This window comes from Equus asinus, chromosome 11 (assembly GCF_041296235.1).
Source record: "Equus asinus isolate D_3611 breed Donkey chromosome 11, EquAss-T2T_v2, whole genome shotgun sequence".
Taxonomy (NCBI): Eukaryota; Metazoa; Chordata; class Mammalia; order Perissodactyla; family Equidae; genus Equus; species Equus asinus.
The window spans coordinates 13684271-13697625 of NC_091800.1; the positions used below are offsets into that span (position 1 = coordinate 13684271).

General features: G+C 37.9%; 1 protein-coding gene across 8 annotated transcripts in view; it reads left to right on the forward strand.

Moving 5' to 3' along the window:
- Positions 1-13355, forward strand: part of FRY (FRY microtubule binding protein) — a 407136-nt gene that overhangs the window by 217235 nt on the left and 176546 nt on the right. For all 8 annotated transcript variants that reach the window (XM_070520479.1, XM_070520478.1, XM_070520476.1 and 5 more), the window contains one exon: positions 12069-12122. In XM_070520479.1, the coding sequence (XP_070376580.1) occupies positions 12069-12122 (54 nt within the window). The remainder of the gene's footprint in view (positions 1-12068; positions 12123-13355) is intronic.

Below are 13355 nucleotides of genomic sequence, written 5' to 3' on the forward strand. Positions count from 1 at the left end.
CAGTGGCATAGTGAAGTTTGGCACACTCTGCTTCGGCAGCCCAGGTTTGCAGGTTTGGATCCTGGGCATAGACCTACACCACTTGTCAGTCATTCTATGGTGGCAACCCACATATAAAGTGGAGAAGGATTGGCACAGATGTTAGCTCAGGGCTAATCTTCCTCAGCAAAAAAAAACAAAAAACAAAAAAAAACCAGGATGTGTAAATAGTAGAAACAGCAGTTTTCATGTCTCTCTGCACTGTGGATTCAAGTCAGCTTCCCAGAAGGACAACCAGCTAGTCTTTTTGGCTGAACTCTTCTTTAAGTAGAGGATTCTATTGCTTCAACAAACCTAATAAAGGAAATATAAAGAGAATAAAAATAATTTCTAGATCTAGTTCCCTGTTGAGTATAGTGATAGAATCAAAGTAATGCAGTCCTGGGAGGAGACTTAAGAAACAGTTGTGCTCAGATGGAGAATATTTATTACACTTGACAAAATACTGGCTTATTTTCCAAATTATAAATAAATAAATAACTGTTAAAATAGCTATTTCTTAGCAAAGCAGCTCAGCCTGGCATCCCTTATTAAATCTACAAGGACATTCACCAGAAATCTGAAAACTCACCCTAACCCAGAAACAAAATGTTGTTAGTAGCTAAGACCGGACACAATTATTGGAAGATTTCATTTAGCTGCTCAGTGAAGTAAACTTGCAGATGAGCTCACGAACTTTTTTTTTGGTACACTGTTCAACTTAAAGTTTGTTTTCCATATTATGAATATGCTTGGAATCATATAAATGAAAAGCGTTTCTTTTATGACTATTAAATGGGATTTTTTTCAGCTGTGAAATGGAATTTACTGTACCATGATAGAAAAAGTTCAATTGAACTCTATAGCAAATAAACGAAATGAAAAGTATCATGAAGTAATAAAAAAAAATCAAAGGACTTTTTACTTCAACTTGATAGTATCCAATTCAATTCATCTATGGATAAGACCATGATTTTCATGTCCAGTGACTTTATGAGAAGATTATCAGGGTTCCTTCTTTTTGAGAATACAAACCCAGTAGAAGGTTATTCCTCAAGTTATTTTCAATCTAGTTTTTTTCTGATTATATGCCTCTTTTTACTATTTATAGAGACATCATTTTTAACACAATTAAAAGATTCTTTGAAAATATGTCATTTTAAAGTGACAGAAAATGCCAATAAAAATAAGTTCAGTCACATAACATAGTAATAAGCACTGAAGCCCATTCTTGTCCTCACTATGATATAATATTGCTGTTTCCACACAGCATCGTGCACTTTGACATTCCTGAAAGTCATTAATACATTTTTAGACAGCAGCAGTCTTTACTGTAGTGTTGTAGTAATTTTAACCAGCATGAGTCTTGACTGCCACAAGTCATGCTAACAATAATGGCACGTTTTATTAAGTATTTTTGATTGTTGCTTCCGTATATATCTAGTACTCTCTGACTTAAATGATTTCTTAAAATACAGTATTCCATTTGATGGTGTTTCCTGATGCCTTCGTGATTTCTACTCGATTCATAGGTTGTAATCACATAAGTTTGGGGGAGGTGGGGCTGGAATGTTCTAGTAGGATTTTCCAAGGTGATTCAGTAGCTATTCCCAAGAAAAGATAACAAAAATAAAGTCAGGTACTATAATCTTTAAATATTTTTGATTGACATAAAATGTATGTATTGCTTTCTTTATTGAGATATATTCACATATATTCACATACCATAAAGTTCACCCTTTAAAGTGTGTTTTCACAAAGTTGTGCAATCTTCACCACTATCTAATTCCAGAACATTGCCTGAAATGGTACTGTAAAAGATAGAGTAGGTAATTAGATTTTATTTACTTATATATCTATTCTTTACCCCGTGGCATTTTCCTTTTATTTTGCCAGAAAACCAAAACTTTTTTTCTTAAAGTAACTGGATCATTTAAGTTTTAACTGAGAAGTTTTGTTTGGCTGCATAAATTTGGTTATGTCATAAATACTATATAATGGTAATCATGAAGAAGATGATGCTTTGAAATTGCCTCTTTCATCTCATGTAGAAAACAAAAATTCAAGATACATATGGACTGTAGAGCTTGAACAGAAATGAAAATGCTTACCCATGTGCATTAGCCAAATTCTGATTCAGGAATGGCAGCATCTCCCTTCACTCAGGGTTCTAGCTGCTGCTTCAGGTGACATTAATGTGAGAACAGAGTCCACCCAAGAAGACACAGCTCTGCAGCCCTGAGGGAGGTGGTCTTTACTCTCCAGTGTAAGCTTCCTACCTGTCAGTAGCACCCTGAGAGGGACTAGGCTAGGAAGGCTTGTAGAAAATGTGTATCATTCATTCCTTCCCATCTAAATAATACCCCGTACATGCTGAATTGGTCAGTCAAGACGTTCTAGTTCCAGAGATTCCCAGCCAGTACATTGGGATCAATGTCTTACCTCATAAATATCAGCTCAGTGGCTTCATGCATACCCACTTGCCCAAGGTTTTCTAGGATTCCCAGTGGGCTGCATAACGTATTATGAGCTCCTCTAAGGTAAAAACTGCCATGTTATACTCAGGATGGCCTAGCTATGGCAACAGAGGATGGGGACTAGGCAGTGACTCCCCGTTCCTAAAGCTAGATCATTACTATCAGATTTGCCTCCACTCCTCCCTTGTGGACTCCAAGAAAATAAATGCCTTTCAGACAGATTAGGGATTCTTTTCATTCATTCAATGAAAAGTTTTATTTTAAATCAATATTATTCAAGTGTAATTTACATACAGTTAACAGGGATTTTAAATCTACAGTTTGATGCATTTTGACAAATGTATACACCTGTGTCAGCACCACCATGATCCGGATACAGACATTTCTAACATCCCCAGGAGTTCCCTTGTGCCCCCGTGCAGACGGCCCACACCACCACCCCTGGCCTCAGGCAACTGTTGATCTGTGTATAGATTAATTTCTGTTTTCTACAATTTCACATAAATGGAAGCCAAACAGTATGTACTCTTTTGTGTCCAGTTTCTTTCATTCAGCATAGTGTATTTGAGGTATATCCATTTTTTATTGTTTATCAGTAATTCATTCATCTTTATGGCTGAGCAGAATTGCATGTAATGTATATACCACAATGTGTCTCATTTAGTCATATTTTGATGGGCATTTGGGTCAACAAATACTTTTTGAGTGTAGTTTTCACCAGCACAAGTGTTGATTTCTAAACATCATGCTATTGATTGTAATAATGTATGTTTTATAAGGAATTTCTGATAGTAGCTTACTGATAGATACATAGACAGACAGACAGACAGACCGACAGATAGATAGCACTTTCCAACTTCCAAGAGCAAGTGATTGTACTTGAGGTTATACACTACACAAAGAAGGAGAGGACAGACTTTTGTAAGAATAACTACTATTTTTGCTTATTTATCATGTGTCAGGCACCCTGATCTTCTCATTAATCCTAGAAAGTGGGTAATAACAATAATAACAGTTCATGTTTATACCGTGCCTACTGAGTGCCGGGCACTGTTCTTAATACTTGAATAATATTAACTCACCTAATCTTCACATCAACATCATGAGGTAGCTGCTATTACTACCCCACTTCACATGCAAGCAAGCTGAGACATAGAGGTTAAACGACTTGTCAAAAGTCACACAGTAAGTGGTGGAACTGATGTTCAACACAGACCATCTAAGTCTGGGATCATTGCTCTAAACTGCTGCCCTCGTGGCCTCCTTAATTTTTAGTCAGAGAAGCTGGACATGAGATGTAATAAAACTTACCAAAGGTGTAGTTAGGGTTAATGCCCTGACTCAAATCCTGGTATTATTGACTTCAAAGTCCAAGCTCTAATCTACTTGGGAAATGATGTGTACATAAAGAAGTAGGATGACGTCGGTTAGGTAAGAACTAGGGAACATCACTAGAGCTATTGGAGAGTCAGACTGGGCTGCCACTTCTTATCCGAGTGATCAGGGAAAGTGTGGTGGAATAAATGAAGCTTGAAGGAAAAGTGGGATTTTTTGATCAGAGGTGGTTTGGTTGGGTCTGAGAAGGGTGAGTATGTGTGTGTAATGTGTTAGTGGTGCCAAAAGATAAGTGAGAACATGATTGATTTCGAGTCCCCAAGGACAGCCCTGGGGACTATAAACATTGAAGGAAAAAGATTAGCCTATGAAGGACACAGGGAAGGGATGTGTAAAGAAGGAGGAGGAGAGAAAGTGGGGGATGGAATGATTCCAGTGGAAAGAAGAGAGTAATCAATAGTGTCTCGTTGCAACTGAAAGGTCCAAAAAGAAAAGTATTGAAAAATGGCCACCACATTTGTCATTTGCAAAGTCACTGGGGCCTCGAGGGGGAGACTAGTTTTAGTGGTGACGGAGAAGTCAGATTGCAGGTGGTTGAAGGAAGAATAGGGGAGGAAGGGAAGACAGGATGTGTAGACCATTCACTCCATGGAGAGCTAAAGATGAGCAGGAGGGGCAGAAAGAAAACAATAGCCAGAGGTGGATATGTGGTCAAGTTGGGCACTAAGATGAGAAGGGCTAAGCATGCTGATAGCTGAGAAAAGGAGCCAAAAGAGGGGAAGGTTGACGTTTGAGGGAGTGAGGAGCTGGCTGAAGGAGCGGGGTCCCAGAGGAGGCAGGGAAAGATCCATCCACGTGTACTGGATGTCTACTGGACATAGCATGCACAGTTAGTGGGGACAGTTATCAGGACAAAAAAATTGAAAATACCAGCAAAATAGAATGTAACCCAGAAACAGATTAGTGAAGGTCGTATCTTACATTTCTTCATAGCTGCTGTAGTTTAAAAAAAAAAAAAAAAGAAAAAAAAGGAAGCCTGTGGGAGCTGCTCTTTTGTTCAATTAAAATGAAGATTAACTTTGTAGCTGAATTTAATTGAAGTTTCCCCTCCACTGTTCAAATAATGGATTTGTACTTGCCTCTGTTAGATTTGGCAGAGAAATAGGCTTCACTGAAATGTGCAAAGCCAGCTGCAAATAGGATAGATTCTCTCAAGAGTTTTTAGTTTTAAAAAAAGTGCCAAAATATTCTTCCAGGTTTGAATCTACCTTCACATTTCGTATCGTAGGGCACCACACAGTATCTTACTTGCTGATTTGAAATACTCTCTCTGTCATTCTCTTGATCTTTGGATTTTTTCCCCAATATTTTGGGTGACTATCAGCGTATATTCTTTAGGGAAATTCATTTTAGTAACTGAATAGAATAAGTGGGAAATACAGTTTCATCTGTTTCTATAAGCACCCTTCTTCTGCAGATCTCCAAAGGTTTTATCTAGTGCTTGTTATTTCTACTAGAAACTTAGGACGTCATGGGGTGATGTCCATTTGTACCTGTGGACAAACTGAGGCAGGCATCAAGGGGACTTAGTCTTCTGCCAGAAGTTCAGTGATTCCTGCAGGCAATCAGCTGACCAGACTGTGTCTTCAGGATGATTCAGATCCCTGGGTCCCTGATTGCACCTCGTGTCGGGGAGTCGTTTGGAGAGAAAAATGATCAGTATTCAGAACTGTGAGTTCTTAGGCTGACTCCTTAGATCTGTTTCCAAAGTTGGGTCAAAGCTGGCACAAATAAGATCTGAAGAGAAAAATATGTGTCGGACATGAAGATATTTAGAACCCTGTCTTGCTTTGGTTCAGAAGGAGTAGGGTGCCTGCCGCTATGTGCTGATCGTTCTAGATGATATGTTTCAGTGGCGTCTCAGCAGTCCGGCCCACAGCTCCCTGCCCTGAAGAACACTGTCACCATGGGGATGGGGCGGCTCACTACTCAGCCTCGTGTTCTAGGGAAGAAGAGACATCCCGATTGTGGTAGCTCAGTTCTGAAAATTCTTTGTTCCCCATTCAGACCAGACATGCGTATTATAAAATTTCACTGCTGATGGTATCAAAACTCTGAGTTAATTATACGTAAACATGTTCTTATAATCAAAGTTTCGAGACTTGAGAAGTTTGCTGGTTGTTTTTTTAAAACTTGGTTATTTTTATGGCATCCCAAGGTTTTCTCTAAATTACATATTAAGAATTAAAGTCATTGTAATAATGTTAGACTTTTTTAAAGAGAGAAGGGCAATTACTCTCTATAATGTTTTTTCCTACTTTCTGTAATAAAGCTTTCTACCCATACTTGGACACTTCCAGGAAGCTATAATTAAAGCTTTAATGAATGTTAGTGGGAGTGTGCACTGCCCCGGGAAAACAGGTGGAACTTAGTTTCAGCTCCTGAACATTATGAAACAGGTTACACATTTTAATCTTATGTAATTCCAATAATAATTATGTTAAAAGGAATTTTAATAATTGTTATGACTATGAATTAGTGAGTATTCTACGCCGTTCATTTTTCAACCTGTGAGGTAGGTTGTATTATTTATCCTTATCTTACCCACAAGTTAATTGAAGCTTAGAGAGGTTAAGTAAGATCTATATGTTGTGCATCAGGAACCCAGGATTCAAACTCAAATCTCTCAGACTCCAAAGCCTGTGCACTGAACTACTCCATCCAACTGCTTTAATAATTAAAAAACATTACAGTAGCATCTTAAGCAAGGTTGGTGACATATTTAGCAAATTGAATAATCTCATATTAACTCTTGTGGCATTGCTGGGTTACTTGTTTATTGAAATATCTCTGGGAGCAGTAATAATCTGGGTCTTTTTAGATTAGTGAAGTCCTACCTATGTGGGGCACATTTGAGATTCTTTTGGGCCACTAAATATTCAGAAGTAGAAAGTGATTTCTTAAATAAGCCCCTTGCATCGCACAAATAAAACACCTTTTGATACTTAAAACTCTCTCTAGACTTGTCTAAGTGCCTGTGTCCTGTCATGTATGGCCATCTTTTCTCTTAAAGAATACAGAGAGGCCTAGTGTGAAACACTATCAAGTGAACGTGTAGCTAGTATACACTGAAATTGTTTGAAAATTGAGGTAGAAGTCAGTGGCCCCCCTCTGCTCTTTTTAGGTAGGTATGGACACAAAGAGCTTTTAGAGTTTGTATTTTCTTAAGGGAGGGTGGGAGAGGTTGGACTTCCCAAGGTGTGAGAAGCACAAACAGGGACCTTTCTCTTTTCCTATGGAAATGCTTGAAACCCTGCAGGATTCTTCATGACAGGAGAAAATCCCTCCCGAAGGGGTCAGGACAGCAGTGTTCTTTGATTCAGGGGGAGCAAACTCAAAGAAAAGCCCAGAGTACAGGCTGAGAACTGCGTCTTGCTTCTCACACAGTAGGCAGGATATTTGCTACCCAGATCCTATCTGTACATGGGAAGAAATGGAGAGCGAGTCCCTTCTGCTCCTCCATTAGGAAAAGATAAAAAGTTGGATAAGTGCTATTGAAATAGGTTTTCAGAAGTGGCTTACACCATCTTGATAAGTGAGACATTGTAAACTTTTTTTAAACCATGAGAGAAGTGATGCATGGTGTTCTCCTGTGTTTACTTTTTGTTTGTTTTTTATGGAGAATTTCAAACATGTCTTAAAGTAGTAAGACAGCAGAATGCACCGTATGATCATCCTCAATAATTATCAACTCATGGCCAATTTGTTACACACTCCCTGTATCTTCCCCCAATATTATTTGAGGCAAATACTAGAAACCATATCATTTCATTGCTAATTATTTCAGCATGCATCTCTAAAAGATAAAGATTCATTTTTAAACAAAAATGCAATATTATTACTACACCTAAAAAAATAACAATAATCCATTAAGATCATCAAATATTCAATAAGTTTTCAAATTGCCAATAGTCTCATGAATGTCATCCTTTCTTTTAACAGATTATTTGAATCAGAATGCAAATAAGATCCACATTGCAATAGCCTTTTAAAAAAGTCAATAGGATCCCCCTCCATTTCTCATTTTTTTCCCTTAGAACTCATTCATTGAAGTAACGTCTTTCTTTCCTTCAGAGTTTCCTTTGATCTGGATTCACTGGTTACCTCCTTTTGGTATCTTGTAACATATTCCTCTAACTCTTTCCTAAGTCATGTATTTCCCAAAAAGTTGGAAATTGCCTCTAAAGCCTTGGTCAGATTCAAGGTTGATTTCCTTTTTTTTTTTTTTTTTTGGTCAGGACTGTTTCACATTGTTTGCTTCCATCAGAAGGGACCTAATATCTAGTGTGCGCTTTGTGCTGTCAGCAGCCATTGATGTGCCCATGTTTGCAGTTTGCCCGTCTCTTTTGTTCACTGTCACCCAGTGAGCTGGAGCTTCTGGACAAGGCTGAGTCACAGGCTGACATCTCCCACTAATGCTAACTTTGGACCACTAAGAATTTCCTGGGATCCATCACCCCAACGTTATGTTTCTCATGATTTTTAAAAAACAAGTGTGTCATTCAATTCAATTAATGAACTTTCAGTAAATAAGTAAAATTGTATTAAAGTATAATTGTAAAATTGTATAAAAGTATAAAGTAAAATTTTATTAAAATATAGAACAAGGACAAATTTTTTAAAAATTTAAAAACACACTGTTCTTATTGGATGAATGAGACCATTGTTTGGAGCCTCCTCTGTCATAGTCTATTTCTACTTTTTCTTTAGCTGCCCATTGTTTATTCTGTGTTAATTTCACTTTACTACTTATTTAATGCTCTGTGAGAACCAGGGTGTCTTGCACGTGCCCACCTTGGATTGTTACAGACCTTGGATTCCATGCAGCTCTGCAGGTCTCCTTCCTCGCGTGGGCGTGAGCCTGGCTGGTCTCCTCTGTAGATGGCTCCCACCTTCAGATGGCTCTCTTCTGAGATGGAGCAAGTTTGCCTCCGTCCTCTTGTCTCTTCCTCTCTCTCCTTCCTTCCTTCCTTTATTTTTTCTTCCTTGCCCTCTTCCTTCCTCCCTCCCTTCCTACCTTCCTTCCTCCCTTCCTTCTCTCTTTTTCTCATTACTTTTTAGCCAGCATGATACTCTCTTCCCCAGCTCTACTTTAAACCTCCTGACACTGATAAAACCTATGTTGATGCAAAGCTAGTCTTGGGGATGGTAAAATGTGAACTTGATTCTCTGTGCCCAAAGCTGTCTTTCCAAATGCATAGGGATACATTTAGTCATTTAACAAACCCTGATAATAAATTCTAACTATGTTCTAAGGGTGTGGGGAGACAGACAAGTTACAACACAGTGGAAATGCTGACAAGAATAGATGCAAACAAAGTGCCACATGACAACTAACAGATGACTCTGCCAGAGAGAACTGGGGGAAGGTCTTGATCTTGCAAGTGACGTTTAAACTAAATCTTCAAAGAATATGATTAAGACAGCATGTTTGTATGAAAACAGTTAAAAGCTTAGTGTAAAGGTGTGTTATTTTATTGAGGCACTGAACTCAAGTTCTTGGCTAATGAACTTGACTTTTGTGTTTAGCAACAACTTACCGTACCAAATTTGCCTGCTGGAGAAAGTGAGACTTGCACTATGTTCTTTCCTTCATATTTATGCAAATGTGTTTAAGCATAAAATATCATGTTTACCATCATTTCCACCCAATTAAGAGTGGGAAATATAACGTTTAGGCGTGAGAAGTTTCAGTGTGTAGGTAGACATGGTAACCTTCCTCCCCCCACTGCGGGAGGATCCTGTCTTTCAAGTAGTAGTGCAAGAAGTTTCCCAAGGTGTGGACTCCTGAGTCGTTGCAAGGGTCTGCAGATACACATGTGTGCTGAGCATTACCTTTTGGCTGAGTAAATTAGAGTCTCCCATATAGATGTGTCCCTTTTTTTCTAATGTATATAAAATCAATATTATTGCTGTTATAGTGCAAAGCCATATAAAAATATCAGTGATGTTATAGTATTAACTCTGTCATTATGTATGGTTTTAGACAACAGATACTAAAATAGAATTACTATGTCATATTTTAGGTGTGTGAGGGTGTGTTTTGTGGTTGGGAACGTCTTGAAAATGTTTGCCATTAAAATGGGTCCTCATAAAATAGATAGTAGTGATGGTTGAACAACATTGTAAATGTACTTAATGCCAGTGAATTGTGTAATTAAAAATGGTTAAAATGGTAAATCTTACATTATGTATATTTTGCCACAATAAAGAAGTATATTAAAAAAATTTTTTAACTTAAAACACACATACACGCAAATAAGAGGATCTCATATTTGAAGAAACTGGAAGTCATTGGCCTAGAGCTTTTATTAATTTGGCAAATGTTTAGCCATCACCAAGCAGTGTTCTGCCCCATAAATTTAAGTGCTAGGAGAAGTAGAGGGTCCTGCGTTTCTGGAGCCTATAGTTTCGTGGGGGTGGCATTCAGCTTTTCACTCATGAATGTGTAATTGCATAACATTTTTCTATACTGCGATGTGACTTTACACTATGGCAAGTGCTATGAGAGGAAAAGTCTATAGAGCTTTGCAGGCATATAAGGGGACGGGTGCAGACCTGGTATTGGGAGAGGACTCAGAGAAAGGCTTCCCCAAGGAAGTGACAGTTGGGCTGAGATTTGAATAATGAACGAGTATAGATAACACTCATAAGAGGTCATTGACTACTTTTACTTAACACTCATAAGAGGTCATTGACTACTTTTACCGTTTAGATTCTTCTCCCCAATGGCAGGAACCATGTGTTCATCAGCCTTCCACCCTTAGGTAGTGTTTACTGCATTGTGAGCCCTCGTTACTATCGAGTGATGAACAAGTAAAACATTGAGTAGCAATTGTTATACTAGGTTTGTTCCAAGGATGTCTATGGGACTGGCACCACCTGTTTTTGCGTAATTTTCACATTTGTGTTTTAATTAGTTTTACAAAGAATTTCAGATGATGTTACTGTAAAACCTTCAAATATACAGGAAGTGCTTTGCAATTTAATGGCTAAATTTGTCTTCTTGAACCATCAACTGAATCTGTTTCTTCTTTAATTGTTCTTCTTGGTTCTCACCTACATTTTTGTATCTGTTCTCCCACTAGCATGTTCTAGATACTATACTTTGAAGAGGAAGTGTTTAGTAACCCTTAAGAATGCAGTATTCTCTGTATCTTAAGTGAATACACATTTTGAAGCTCTGTATTTTGAAATGGGACAGAGCAACTGATTCATATGGCTCTTGATAAAACATCAGATACCTGGCCTGAGCCCTCCATGCGCATCTCTTCAAGAACAAAGTCTCTGTGAGGTGGGGGTGGATTTGTGTCTGCCTTAGGTGTACATCATCTTTTTAGGTGGAGGAGAAGGTTGGAGAAGTGAGGCAGGCAGAAGGTCTGTATGACTGGCAAAATGTGGATGGAATCTTTCTAGGGTTTCTACATTGGCTAAAGTAAAACATTATTTTTTGATATGTAACTTTTACATGGTTTCTAATCCTGAAACAAATTTTTGATCAGTATTAACTTCCATACCAAAAAAAAAAAAGGTACAAATAAGGATAAGTAGTTATAAAATGCCCTGCTGGAAGATCAGTTAAGGCTTCCTAATGTAAACAAACATGTAATGATTAGGAAAAATTCTTTCTATAGACCTTTGTCACTACCCAGATTATTTTTGCTGAGATTTGGATGTGGCATAAGTCAAATAACATGCCCCAAATTCACCAGTTACACTTAATAAATGTATTATTGATAGGTTGTCCCTCAGCTCCAGTCTAATAATTAGACCTTATTTTGTTTCTAAGTCTAGGGACTTGAAATAGAGTATCACTTTCAACTTTTTATTATCTGTTAAGTCCCAAGATAGGTACGAAAATTTTTCAAATGAATTTCATAGTTTTTATTATGTGGTTTTCATTGAAAACACAGGACCGCTTATAGCATCAGATTTTTAATGTTTAGGTCAAAGAGGTATATATTAAGATGATAGCAAGAATCATGGTGGTAATGATCAAATACTGTATTTTAAAGTCAGAATAGCTAAGGAAGAGTTTCTCATTCATTTAAAAATTGGCATCTCTTCATCCCAAAAAAGGAGAAATAAATAAGAAAAATTATAACAATAATGACATTCCCTTTATAATATTTAAGAGCTTCTAATAATTATTCTTGTATTTATTCTTTTTCTTTCTAGGAAAAGCCATTGACAAAATCTCTACAACGTGGAGAAGACCCCCAGTTTGATCAAGTATGTGCTATGTTATATATGTTATAGACTGGTTTTTATTTTTATCAAAGTGTACAAAGGCAAGGTCTGGATGCTCACTATTGGTGCATTGATGAACTTCCTCAGAGAGCACACAGGGCTGTGCTTTTAGGAACTGTGTCCTGCAGCTTTTACAGTTACGGCTTGTAGTGGACATTCACTAGATGTCTATTGATACAAATTGGAAAGAACTGGAAAATGTTGGAATAATGTGAGTAGGCCCTCAATGTATTGTTTCCTAAATCTTTGTATACCAGAATTAAAGAAACTAAGAAAAGATAAAGGAACTTCCATTCAAAAGTGTATTGAGACTCTTCTGAATAAAAGATCCTCACTACGTGATGATCTGTTCTCTGCACTAAAGCTTATTCATATTTTCATCCACCTCTTTTAAATGCCTTCTATTTGCTTGTCGCAGTGCTAGACACTGGTAATACAAAATCTAGGACCAGCTTTAGCACTTAAAGAATTCACAAACCTGTGAGAGAGAAACCACCTAAACAATAATTATGAAACAGTGTCGCAACTGAGATTCTAATAGGGAAAGTGATACATGAAAAAAACAAGTTAAGTCAGAATAAATTTTTTTTAAAAGTCCGTTGAAAATAGATCAGATCTAGTAAAAGGACTCCAACTGTAAAGAGCAGGTAATAAAGAGAGGATCCTGGTTTAGTAACTTCAGGGTGGCTTTAGGTATGTTTAAGAAGATGGATAACGGGACATCGGAGGAAGCTGGGGATGTGTTTGTGGTGTTTCCTAAACTTCGCAGTTAATGACAAGGAGGACAGTGTGCTCTTCAAAACTCTCACTTGGTGCCAGTGGCAGAGACAGACTACTGCTGCATGCACCGTGGCCTGATCTAATGTGGTAGGGTTTTTTATTGTCTTATGGAGACACAGAGAGAGTACATTTTCTACAGGGCTTCAAAATTGCCTTTAATGTGGAATCAAGAGGGAAATTCTCAGGCTGTTGAGGTCCAGATTTGTTCCATCTGAAAATGTAAAGACTGACTGTAGTGACAAAATTCTCCATTTTCTATCTTATAAGCTGTTCACTGAGGGAGACCTCACAAGTTCATGATGACGGCCAGTCTCGGAAGGCTGGTGTGCCTTTGGGTTTGTGCTCTGTTGCTGGCAGAGCTGGCTTTTTTCCAGAATGCTGGTGATGTGGAGTATGGGCTTCATCTCTCTGTGTCATAGAGCTGTCTTCTCTTGT